The 13,487-nt window shown below is 36.5% G+C and overlaps 1 protein-coding gene across 2 annotated transcripts in view; it reads left to right on the plus strand.

Moving 5' to 3' along the window:
- INO80 (INO80 complex ATPase subunit) overlaps positions 1-12,827 on the plus strand; it is a 55,560-nt gene extending 42,733 nt beyond the window's left edge. Inside the window, exons 28-37 of one of the 2 annotated variants that reach the window (XR_015746737.1) lie at positions 187-281; positions 1,587-1,659; positions 2,529-2,687; positions 4,947-5,049; positions 5,723-5,811; positions 7,503-7,658; positions 8,027-8,169; positions 8,557-8,716; positions 10,138-10,353; positions 10,865-12,827. Coding sequence is in view for 1 of the 2 variants with exons in the window: in XM_026664589.2 (XP_026520374.1) it covers positions 187-281; positions 1,587-1,659; positions 2,529-2,687; positions 4,947-5,049; positions 5,723-5,811; positions 7,503-7,658; positions 8,557-8,716; positions 10,138-10,353; positions 10,865-11,070 (1,257 nt within the window). In the remaining variant the exon portion in view is untranslated. The remainder of the gene's footprint in view (positions 1-186; positions 282-1,586; positions 1,660-2,528; positions 2,688-4,946; positions 5,050-5,722; positions 5,812-7,502; positions 7,659-8,026; positions 8,170-8,556; positions 8,717-10,137; positions 10,354-10,864) is intronic. The other variant, XM_026664589.2, reaches the window with a different exon arrangement.
- The last annotated feature ends 660 nt before the right edge of the window (positions 12,828-13,487 follow it).

Consider the following 13,487-nt stretch of genomic DNA (forward strand, 5'->3'; position numbering starts at 1 on the left):
AAAAAACAAAATAAAAACTATTGTGTTCTTGGCAGTGAGGTTTCATTTTGAACATTTTTAAAATAAGTGTTACTTCCCAACACAGATACTGTACTCATAATATTTTATGCAGCTCCATTCTCTAGGAACGACTATAAGCATTACAAATTTCAAATGGACTGGAGCTTCTTGTTTTTTGTTGTTTAGGAATATATGGTTTATAGGAAGCATACATATATGCGGCTAGATGGCTCCTCAAAAATTTCAGAAAGAAGAGATATGGTAGCTGACTTTCAGAACAGGTATGTTCCCCCTCCTCTTATTTAAATATAGTAATAATGTGTTGACAAGTGCTTACCTAACTCCTAAGGAAGAAGCTTCCACCCTTTACATAACATTTTTGTGTTGAGACTTTTCTATTTTGCTGAGTGGGCCAAAGCTCATTGTTCTATTTCATTAACATATAAAGGGCTTCTCTTTCCCCACTTTTATTACATCAACAATCATTCTAACAGCAAACATGAATATTGTGACTATTGAGAGCCTCTGAAAAGGAGGAGAGGAATGCCAGCATATTAACAAACATATGATTTGCAGAACTATACCTTCTTGTAAAAAAATGTCATGCAGCCAAGATCCATAGAGCAATCTAGTGAGGCTAGTTGCATAACCACTATAATAGTGGCACGAGGAACATTTTAACGTCATGCTACTGTAAATTTGAAATGCTCCATTTCAAGGTTCGAGATTGTTGTTTTGAGCTTGCCACAAAAACTTGATGACAATTGATTTGGGCAGTGCATTTCTCCCCCCTGCCCCATTTTTGTTACTGTTAAAATAAGAAAAATAAATGTATTTTGCTCTGGCTTAGCATATTTACAGTGTTTTGTATCTTGAATTTTCCACCAGAACCATAAATAATGTGGAAATATAGGAGCCAACATTTCAGACTAGCCACTCTGTGGCTATCACTGCAATGTCACTGTGCTGCTTGCAACACTTAAAATCTCCCACCCCCACCCCCCAAAAAAGTATGTTTCATCATGGGAATTCAAGTTATAAAGCAATTAATGAAAGACACTACAATAGTTATTCATTGTATTGGGATATGCTTTCAATCTAGTGTAAAAATGGACAAAAAACCACAGGAGGAGTTAAACCTATTATTTGAGTTTAAACCTATTGTTTTAAACTATTACTTGAGATGGAGAGAATATTTGCTCAGAATAGATGCATTCACTCTGTTGAGTGTTTTCTTTCCTAATTGGGTTTTCGGAAGTTAAAAAATTGCACTGTTGAAAATACTCATTTTGCTGCAACATGATTTTAAAATGTGGGCCCTTTTAGAGTCACAGAAATGGATCTAGGAATCACTTGTCTTTAGAATTGATCACTGCCGACCTTTGTTTTACATAATTGATGCAGAAATCTATTTCTGCATTAAATGGAGCTTACTCCTTTTTACATGTATTTAGAACTCTAGCCTATACTCTTTTATTAGAAGAAATATAAATATATATAATATTTTGATTCCTGGCTGTCATGATGTAAGAATGCTTGTGCAGTAAAGTGATTATTACAGCTCTGTTTCTTTTCCTTTTCAATAGGAATGATATTTTTGTTTTCTTACTAAGCACGAGAGCTGGTGGTTTAGGCATTAATCTTACTGCTGCTGACACAGTAAGTAAACAGATTGGTTCAATAATTTTCAATAATTGCACTCAGTTGACATTAAAGTAGTCTGCACCCATTAATTAAGGGTGCAGACCTAGATTTTTCCAGATAAGAGCTGGAATTAATCTCATTAGTGTAATAGCATATTATTTCTACTATAGTTTTATGTGAATGATAGTATCAAATTATACCAATACTAAAAACGAGAATTTTAATATGAAAAGCACTGCCACACAGAGGACATCTGTGCATTCAGTTTACCCAGTTCTCAGTAATAACACTTCTTTCTTTAGCATTTCTATTATATTATTACAAGTTATATTAAGGCAAAATAAGATTTTTTTTTGCTTGTGATGAACAAGCAGGAACAACTTTTCAACATTTTCTCGCAGAACCTGAAGAATCAACATAATAACAAAATGCTTAATATCTAAGAAATAGCTATAATAACTTCCTTTCTTCTGTTTATTTGTACTGTTAGTTCCAACTAACTTTACCTTCTTCGAGGTGAAGAAATAAGTAATGTTCTGGTGATCTTTCGCACCAGTAAGTGATCACCAAAGATCATAGTCATATGCCCTTCTTTTTCTTCCATTGTTCATGTTGTTGAACTGATAGAAATTCTTTACTGACAACAATCACAGATCTGCCATGAATTTTTTCTGAAGTCATAAATATGTCATAGCAGAAAAAATAAAAGATGTGTAACAATTTGCATCTTCCATGTATTAACTTTAAGACAATAAAGTTTCATCCTAAAAACTCAATAAATAGGCCAGTATACTTGTGACTAATTTTAAACATAATCCCTATATTGAATTGTAAGATTGAGTTAATGTTGTATATGTAACTTGTTTAAAAAAATGTCCTGACAGGTCATTTTCTACGATAGTGACTGGAATCCAACAGTGGATCAACAGGCTATGGATCGAGCTCACAGATTGGGTCAGACAAAACAAGTCACTGTGTATCGACTGATTTGTAAAGGCACTATTGAGGAGCGCATCTTGCAAAGGGCTAAAGAAAAAAGTGAAGTAAGAGAGCAGAATATTAATTATATATGAGATAGCTGGGAAGTGGAATTCTGGCTATTGAGATGGAAGCCATTTGTCTCTGGTGAGAGGAACTTATGTCCGATGGGAAGACAATTACAGTATGAAGAAAAGTATATTCATTTATTTAAAAGTTCTGACTTACATAAACAGCCGTGCAAAAACTTATCATTTGATAAAACCTTGTGGCTCTATTTGTAGACAGTTTTCTCTATAAAGTAGCCAATAACTGCTGATTACAAGATCTTAGGCTCAGGAACCTGTGGCCATTTTCCTCTTTCCACAAGCTGTTCTTCCCATAATGGTCAATTGCCCAGGTGTATCTACCCTTCCTTCTTGCTCAGTTGTAGATTTTACTACGTTTCCTAGGCTCTTCATGGCTTTTTCATGGCAGCTTCTACAGAGTGACTTGCTCAGCTGGTGATAAAGGGAGTCAACCTAGTTTGTTACCAGCTCATGTTGCATCTGCTATATATAACTCTTTCATGGTCTTGGTGAAGGAGCCTTTCATTTATGCTGTTAAAGCTAACGTTACTTATAGATTCCAAGCCGAAAGCATGAGGCAGGATTATTGTCCAGCAGGCCTCTTCATCAGAGATTGCAGAAAGCAATCTGGGTGGCATGGGTATCTAGTGGCGTTACCAAGAGGCCTTTCTGTAGAGATTGTGAAAGAATTGTGCAGAGTGGAGTTGCCAGAAGAAGCCATGTGTCACAAGCAGGATAACACTCTCTGTTACCATAAGTAAGTGAGTCACTGAAGAAGATGGCCAATACTATGAGATTTATAACAACACTGATCCAACAAGATCTGCTGTGACTAAACAAGAAGGAGAAGCAATATGTGTACTTTACAAAATGAACATGGCAGTTGCCTGGACAAATTCATGCCGTTTTCTTGGCAAGAGTTTTGACACGACCTTCTTCCTAGGTCTGAGAAAGTGACTGACCGAATTACCCAGCTGGTTTAGTGCTTAAGGCAGAATTAGAACTTACACTCTCCCAGTTTCTGGCTCTAACTACACCATACTAGTTCTCTTGCACAAGCTATCAAAGTCTTAAACAATGTATATTATACATGTGCAAAAACATTTCAGTCATTTTGCATATATGGAATATTTGCATATATATGTCAAGTAACAAAAAGGCAAGTCCAGAACCAGAGAAACACAAACAAGATGTGTTCTCCAACAATTTTTTCTCTATTATTTATATTTATTAATATATATTTGTTAGAAATGTTGAGTTGGTATACATCAGGGGTGTCAAAATTGCACCCTGCAAGCCGGATGCGTCACGTGCTGTCCCTGCCCAGTTTAGCGAAAGGGAAAAATGTCCCGATACGTAACATGACATCACGTGATGTCATTATGTGATGCCGTGAGTTTGACAACCCTGATATACATACATAACATTCTAAGGTTGAATTCCAATTTTGACACTGATCAATTTGGAACATGTTTGATTTTAGTAAGGTGGTTGCATTGTACCTTTCAGACTATTCCAGATTTACCACAGTCTGATGCTTTTCAGTTGTATTGAACTATAATAGCCTTTGTTTCCTTCAGCCAGAACAACCAATAGATGTGATGATGGGAAATGGTGATAGCTACAATCCAATGTGTATAATGAATAGGTCGTTTAGAACATCAAAGTCCCATTGTTTTTGTGTTGTACACCTGTTTTCCTTTAAAGCTGGATTCTTCTTAAGACTAGAATGAAATTACAGGCTCATTATTCTAGTAATGAGAAGGAGATCTTGCCAAGTACTAGAATATTTTGTTTCTTCCTGTTTATTGGATTTCTCACAGTGGTCTCACAATTGTTACTGACTTCTCAATGCTCTGTCTCCTTTTATTTTTATTTGAGTCTGAATTTAGTCATAGATGTTTATATGCATATTTGAATATATATTGATAATCATAATAGTAATAATATATTTATTTCAAATTTTTATTTTATTTATTTGTACCCTGCTTTTATTATTTTTACAAATAACTCAAGGTGGTGAACATATCCAACCTTCCTTTTTCTTCCTATTTTCCTCATAACAACAACAACCTTGTGAGGTGGGTTGTGAAAGTGCTTGGCCCAAAGGAGAATATATGTTGATAAACAGTCTAGTCTACAATACATTTTGAAAGATGCTTTGTTATGTTATGGTCTCTAAATACTGCCTTAAAATTCAAATGCTTTCTCCAGTATTAATAACCATGTTTGTTTGTTTGTTTGGTTTTTTTTAAGATTCAAAGGATGGTGATTTCAGGTGGCAATTTCAAACCAGACACCTTGAAACCAAAGGAAGTTGTTAGTCTACTTCTGGATGATGAGGAGCTTGAAAAAAAATGTATGCTAAATCCTCTTTCCTACCTAACACATCTGTGTGACAATGTTGCTATTTTTACTTGGCATTTTGAACTAGAATTTGAGGTGGATTAATTTTACTTTAATTTGCTGCAGAATTAAATCTTATTTTGGCATCTGATCTTACTATGCATTCAAGCACTACTGTGGAATATTTCTACATTTGAAACAATGTGAGATCCCCCCCCCCTTCTGTCTAAACTTCATACATTTCAAATACAGAAGAAGGACATTTGCTGCTGCTGCTTATCTAGCTAAAACTTAACAATATAATACAGCCAGAAAGATTCTTAAATTGGCATTGTTCTCATTGAAAACATTTAAAAATAGAAAAAGTAGCAGTTTTTCATTTAAAATGAAACTAAGAATACAGTAGCAAGAAAAAGGCTGACACTGTAAGTCCATCCTATCATTTGCATGTTGGTTAATGTTTATACAAGAGGCATTTTGCATCTCATAACAGCTAATTAAAACATTATTTTCTTGGAGGAACAGATGAGCTATATTTGAAAGGGATATAGTTAAAGGACTAGGATAAATAATTGCAGAACTAATACCAACCTGCTTTGTAAACATTAAACTGTGTTCTACTATTTTACAATTCTACTATTTTACAATGTGCTGTTCATGACATTTTCCTATATTTCCGAACACAGTGCGTCAACGTCAGGAGGAGAAACGACAACAGGAAGAAACAAATCGTGTCAAAGAGCGTAAACGTAAAAGGGAAAAGTATGCTGAAAAGGTATTTTGAATATTCCTTCTCCATTGCTTATATTTATAGCATTAAATTTTACTTTTATCTTCAGAAGCTTATATTGTTTGTTCTATTCAAGTTCATTTCTTTCCTTGTGCTTACTAGCCAGTAACTCATCCAGAATATATTTTGATGTAAAATCATCAGGGGATGGAAATCACCAATAGTTTTTAAAACATTTTCTATCATGTATTGCAACATGCACTCCAACCTCAAGATTTGTGAGCTCCTTCATAGAAAGGGGTGAGAGTCTGGTTATTTTCATTTGATTAACACTGCAATCTAAAGACAGCAAGAGAGAGTGAAGGAAGAATTTTCAGTAAGATCAATTTTGGTGTTTGAATGGAAGTTTTCAAACAAAGCTTGCTTAACTTTAGAGTTAACTTAAGATTTGTACATTGGCAAATAAAGCATCTTTTTATAAAATATTTTTCATGCAAATATTTTTATTAAAATGTTAGATACGGTGATTTAATTGTAATAGTAAATTATATCATAATATAATCTAATATAAGATATGGGACTGGCAAAATCCTTGCTTCACAATTCTAATTGGGACCAGCATTTCCACCACTAAGTGATACAATCGTTAGGCGAAAAATAATGCATCACTTATCAGTGGCAATTTTGATAGTTCCAGCTGTAGTTGTTAGGCCAGGACCTCATGCTTCTCCTGCTCTTCCATGCTCACTTTGCTTTGACTCACCTGACTGTGTGGGTGCTGCGACAGCCGTAACCTTGAGGACCAGGCATAAATACCATTTGTTCAGCACTATTGTAACGTTGAAGAGTTGCTGAACAAATGGTCGCTAAGCAGGGGTGGGATTCTACCAGTTTGCACCTGTTCTCTAGAACCGGCTGTTAACATTCTAAGCAGTTCAGAGAACCGGTTGTTAGAAGAAATTATTGGCCTAATCCTGTAAGGAAGGCAGGAAGGAAACATTCTGGTGTTGCTTACAGAAACTGCCTCTCCATTAACCCTTATTACATTCTTGACAGGACTAGACTTCCTGTCTCAGGAACATCTCTGGAGTTTTTCCCCCCTCCTTTGCGGGTACTTTGCTTGTGTGGAGTTACAGTTGTGTGGAGTTTAAAGTTACAATGGCACTGAAAAAAGTGACTTATGACCATTTTTCACACTTACGACTGTTGCAACATCCCCACAGTCATGAGAAGCCAGGCGAGGAGATGCGTGCCTCGATGTGAGTGATATTGAGTTGGCCACGCCCAGCCAATAACATGACCACCAAACCATGTCCACCCAGTCACATGACCACCAAGCCACACCCACCACCTAAGCCATGCTCACAGAACTGGTTGTTAAAATTTTTGAATCCCAGCCCTGTCGCTAAGTGAGGACTATCTCTACTTATCAAAGGCAAATAATCATGATACATGTTTTTTTTTCACACTTGGAGGTTATATCCCTTAAAGAACAGTTGCTAGGGATAAAGTTTGAGGTCTGTTTTTTCATGGACTATTGGTAAGTTTTCTAGTAGTACCTTGTCCCAGCATGGGATGTGGAACATGGTAGATTATTTGGTCTGATCTACCAGGACTCCTACATTAATTGTTTTTATCCTACTGCTTTGTATTGTGTTGGTGAACTAGCATATTGTTAGCTTAATTTCTAAATATATTTCCAAGCCTCATAATTTCTTTTTATAATTTAATTGCAGAAAAAGAAGGAAGATGAGTTAGATGGGAGAAAAAGGAAAGAAGGCATCAATCTTGTGGTCCCATTTGTTCCATCTGCAGATAATTCAAACCTTTCAGCTGATGGTGATGAGTCTTTTGTTAGTGTAGAGTCTGCAATGCCCAGTCCTTTCAGTGAGGTAAGGATCTCTTGAGGAAACAACTTGGCCATTTCATAAATAAATTTATTAAAATTTATAAACAAATAAATATATAAATGTATTAGAAAATACATATATATTCGACATGTAAGTAGAACAAACATTTATATGACTCGTTTAGGAACAAACCGAAAATAAGAAACAAAAGCAAACGTAAACAAGAGTAATAGAATAGATGATGGGAAGCGAGCCCACTAGCTTGTCTTTTGATGAATGCATATTGTGTGGTTTACATAAATCACTGTGGTGAGCCTCCTCATCCCACGAGAATCACTGTGAAAGCACTATCATAGCTGTGGTGGTGCAGTGGTTAGAATGCATTATTGCAGACTAACTCTTGCCCACAGCCTGGAGTTCGATCCTGATGGGCTCAAGGTTGACTCAGCCTTCCATCCTTCCAAGGTCAGTAAAATGAGGACGCAGATTGTTGGAGGCAATATGCTGACTCTGAAAACCACTTAAAGCGGGGGCTGTAAAGCAATATGAAGTGGTATGTAAGTTTAATTGCTATTGCTATGGCCTTTTTGAATTCCAGAAGTGAATGTGTTTATTCTTCCCACTTATAAAGCTGCTCGTGTCAAATATAGAACATATCTGTTTACTTTTAGATTAAATTCAGAAGTTGATGCAAGAATTAACTTACAAAATAGCTAATCTGTGTTCTTTAAAAGTAGGAGGTAAAGTTCACTGAAAAGAAGATAAGAAGTAGTGGCTAAGGAAAGCTAAACTAGGTTAAAACATTGGTGCTCAGAGGGATGTGTTTGGCGCAGAGGCAAGTTGTAGAAGGAAACTTTGAGTCACATGTTGTCAGAAAGCATATTTCATTTACTAGTGTAATTTAAACTAACATACATGATTTTGTTTGTGTGTGATTTAGATTTCCATCAACAGTGAGTTGCACATGGGTTCCATCCCCCCTGATGAGAGCAGCAATGACATGCTTGTGATTGTAGATGATCCAGCATCTTCTGCACCTCAGTCAAGAGCTACCAACTCCCCAGCTTCCGTCACTGGCTCTGTCTCTGATAACATGAACGGTTAGTTTTTATCTGTAACCTTGGGCTAGGAATAAATGCTTGGAATTCTACGTATATATTGCATATTACTATGAGATTTGCAAAATATTAGAGAAGGGGCAATTCAGAAAAGAATGTCCTATTCAGTTATGTTAGATCAGTAAAATGGTATGTCCTGACCAATTCTCTATGTCTTTGAGATGTTTACTTGTAAATTAAATTCAGAAGTTGATACAAGCATCTACAGTGACTTACAAGTGGGAGCTGTGATTGGATTAATTCCGCAACTTGGTGCCTTCTGCCAAATCACCTTCTCTTCAACCTCAGTGCCATATACACTAATGAAAAGAATTATAATGTCCTAGCAGAGCATATATGAGTGAAGATACTGTATTTGAGATATTATGTAATCTACTTACTATGGGCTGTTTCCTTGAAGAACATTAATGTTTTAGATGGGGTGGGTGGGGGATAAATTTAAAAAAAAAAAAAACCTTCTTCCTGTCCTGTTTCTCATGCTGTATATGGTTTTATACACCTCAATCATACGCACAGCCAACTTTTCATCTAAGCTGAAGTGCCCAACCATGGTAGCTTTTTTTTTTTTTTTTCACCAGGAAGGAGTGTCAGTTCCTTGGATCATGTTTGGTTCCCCTCTCTTGTACTCTATAAGTTCCTTTTTCAAACAGATAACCAGAATTGCGCATTTAGATTTGTAGATTTGTAGATTTGTATAAGAGCATGACAGTATTGGTAATTTTATTTTCAGTCCTTTTGCAAACGATTCCCAATAGGGCATTTGCCCTTTTTTTGAAACTTCGGGCATTTGGATCACTATTGGGCCATATGATATGATCCTAAGGGTTCTTGGGGTGGGGGGTTACTTATAGCAGCCGAGACTTCATCAGTATAGATAAGAAATTAGTAAAAAGAATATTTTTATTGAGACTGTTCTTTTGAATATTAATATTTTGGAATGTTCTTTTGGAATATTAATATTTTGGATTTTTTTAGGTCTACATTTATTAAGCAGGGTGAGCTAAGCTTCTATGCACAGAACTAATTAATTTTGGATACAAATCTTGGATTTAGATACAGATCAAGGAAAGGTGGTTGCTGAACTGATATAAAACATTTATGGAATATTATATTACAAAGATAACTCATGCAAACAAGGGATTCATTCACTGTCCATATAAATTTAATAACAATTTGTAATGAAAATAGTATAGGGATGAAGCATTCTTATCACAAAATGTTTTCTTAACTAAGAATGTGGTATATCTGCTAACAAGCTAGTTTGGAGAATGACACATCTTTAATAAATTATACATTGTTTATCCATAAAGGAAGATCTGATTAAGCTTGTTAGAGACTATTCTGATACAGTGCTAGATGCTTACGCGTTTTCTTTTCTTTCTTTCTTTCTTTGTTTTGTTAAGGAATTTCAGTACAAGATTTGCCTGTCACGGGAAGAGTTCATTCAGGTAGAAGTCGAGGTCGGCCCAAAGCTACAAATAGTGGATCCAAAAGCACATCAAAAGGCCGGAGCCGAAAATCGACTGCAGGAAGTGCAGCTGCCATGGCAGGGGCTAAAGCAGGAGCAGCTGCTGCCTCAGCTGCAGCCTATGCAGCCTATGGGTACAACGTGTCTAAAGGTAGGCTCTGCACTTGGGGAGGTATCAAAGGAGGCCCAATCATGTCTTCCTGAAGGAATCCCTAATATGCATATAAAATTCATGTTTTGATTCCTGAGAAAAATGCAGTTGGGTACAACTGCCTAGTCTTCCAATCCATATCATTTTTTTATTACTGTATTTTTTTAATTGGAAAGCATCTTCACTGTGGAATCACCTTGCACTAATAACATTTTCTGTCAGCGAAGTAGACAGTGGTTGAACAGACAACATTTGTAGGTTTTGTTTTTTAAATTGCATTAAAAGGAATAGGCTCGGATGCTTCACGCTTCATTAACTATTCTTAAATCTGCTCGGGTTTATCAAAAAGTCAGCAGTTGTCTTTCTTTTCACTGAAAGTCATAGTCAGTTAACATGCCTGCAGATTTAATACTGTGTTCACGTAAACAGTTATGTTTCAGGTATAATATGTTGAGGAAGTATTTACTATTACTACTATTACTTTGTTGTGCTCTTTTTTCCCCCCGGCTAGGTATGCCTTCAGGTAGCCCTCTCCAGACTCCACTTATACGACCTGCTGGACTTTCAGATTTTGGATTATCAAGCGGCTCTTCCTCCTTGAGCAAAGGAAACAGTGTCTGTGGATCCTCTAAGAACTTAAGCTTAGCCAGCTCCTTGGCACCAGAAACCCCTATTAGAAAACAGTATAAAGGAGCCCATATTTCAGGTGGGCGGTAGTAATTTCGAATCCCTGGAACCTATTATACATGTTCATACTGGCTTTCAAAGTAGCCCACGCCTACCAGCAAAAGGGTATATAGATGATGCCTTGTTTTCATCCCATGGGGGTGTGAAGATTACTGCACTACTTGTCAAGAGGTGTTTTATGTGCACTTTCATGCATAGTCCAGATTTACTACCCTTTGCAGAATTGTGAGGAAGAGGGTCTGAGACACAGGGGATGCTTGGGCTTAATTTTTCCATTGAGGATTTTTTTTTTGTAGCATCCTACAAATCATGCAGGGAAAGAATCCAACTTCCATATGAGACTGGCTGCAAGATCTCCCCCTTCATTCCTACTCATACCAGCACCCTCTGCCCTCATCTTTCAGGTTTCATGGAATTCAGTTTGGTTTTAAAATAAAAGAGATCAGCATATAAACTTTGGAGGTGCTCTGCAGATTCAGAGGAACCTTCTGCTCTGTCTTTTGGAAGAAGCTGTGGAGAAATAATTGGATGGTTCTAATGTGATGAATAGTGAGATACCATAAAGAATAGAATTCAGGTAAAAGGAGAGTTTTGCACTGTGTCCTAAAAAGGATCTTTGTCAATATCATGCTTCTGGATTACTAGACTACTGTTTTATTAGTCAGCCCAGCAGTAAAACAGGTTAGAGCTCTTTGTAAAAGCATTGCCAGCTCTGTAATCATAGAGTGGTGAAAAAGCGTCAAGGTCGTAATATGCAGGAGTCAGATTCATCAACATCTTTTAAGCTCCCTCAACCCCAAATGTGTTTATATGGGTTCAAAGGTTTTAAAATGGAATGACAATTTGTGAATGACTGTAAACAAGAACAAATCTGAGAGAGAGAAAACGTCACTATTTCTCCCCTCATTGTGCCATAGGAGAGCTTTTGGACGATGATTTAAGGACCACCGTTCACTGTATTACACAAGATGAGCAATGCTGTTTTCTTTCCGTTCTGATCCTAGTTAAAAGTAAAACGTCATTCATTCCAAGTCATTATGTGTGTATGCACACATAGCTGGTCTTATTTGTCAGCAGTGTCCACATCCTTCAGTAGGGTTGAGTTGTCCCACTGTGGTGATCTGGCACTGTATTGAATGCTCTGTAAAACTAGTGAAGCTGTGAGAGGTTAATGGTGCCATTTGTGCAACTCTGCTCTGGTATTCCATTCTGAATGCACAGGAACCCTCTGCTTTAGCATGATATGTATACGGTCCTCATTGCACTGAGATGAAGGGGGAGGCAGTTCTCTTTCCTTCATATTGACAGTAAGTGGTTGTTTTTTTTTTCTGGGCATTTCACCTTTCAAGGGAGAACCAGGTTACGAGGTGAAGATCTTAGCTAAGTCAGCAAAGGATTTTTCAGTCTCATGCACCTTGCCTGGCATCCCTCGGTGTAGAGCAAGTGCTTCCTCTTGACTTTGCTTCTGATTTGCACACCTGAAAATAGCAGAAATGAGTTCAGTTAGATTGATTTAAAAAAAAAATATTTGGAGGGATTAATTGGGGTGGGGAGGGATATTTAAGTTAAATCATGAAGATTTTACCCCGCCACCCTCAGATTCACATGTGTATATACAGTGTTTAGAGGGAATATCAGAAAAATGCCAAGCCTTTTTTTTCCTCTTTGAATGTGCTGTCTATTTTTATAACTGAACTTGTATATATGTATAAAAAGAGACACATCTTTCTTTTACTAACTGGAGAAAAGAATCTTAAATAAAATGGAGCAAGATAATTTTATGTAAATTCTGCTTCTGTGGTTTATTGTTTCCGAGGGGAAAATGATCTGGTGATAGATATAAGAGGATGCCTGTTGTTGACTGCTGCTCTCTTAAATGTACCTAAGATTCTTTGTGTGGATTGACTCAAATACTTTGCAGATTATAAATGTAGCAATGTTCTCTGCAAATGTTTTTGTTATTTAACTATTTGCCTTTTAAATATATAAATAAATGACCATGTGCAGAAGAATATTTAGGCCAAGTATAGGGGACCATAGATTATTTATTATTGCTGGTGAAATGGAGTGACCTGTAGCTCCAGACCTGTTAGTGACTTTCTTCTCTGTTCATCTTGGCTAGATAATAGTCAGGATGAGGGTTCCCCCATTATGAAGTTTTAGGAGGCTTATAGAGGTTAGAGAATACTAGGAATACTTGTGTTCATTGTCAGATCTATTCATGTGATTGTGTGCATTCTCTTTGCAAAAGTGTTCTCATAAAATCCAATTTAAAGCATCTCTGAAAAATTGCTGTCAGATCTCTGCTTAAACACATCCAGGAAGGGGAGTTTTTCTTGGTAATTAGTTCCACTATTTAATAATTTCTAATTAATATTGAACAATGACACCCCTTCAGATACCCTGTGAAGAGTGCTATTTTTTCTCGAAACTTTTTATTTTATTGC

The sequence above is a fragment of the Notechis scutatus genome, chromosome 1 (assembly GCF_049901735.1).
Source record: "Notechis scutatus isolate UNSWTSFEM ecotype Mainland chromosome 1, rNotScu1.2, whole genome shotgun sequence".
NCBI classification, from domain to species: domain Eukaryota; kingdom Metazoa; phylum Chordata; class Lepidosauria; order Squamata; family Elapidae; genus Notechis; species Notechis scutatus.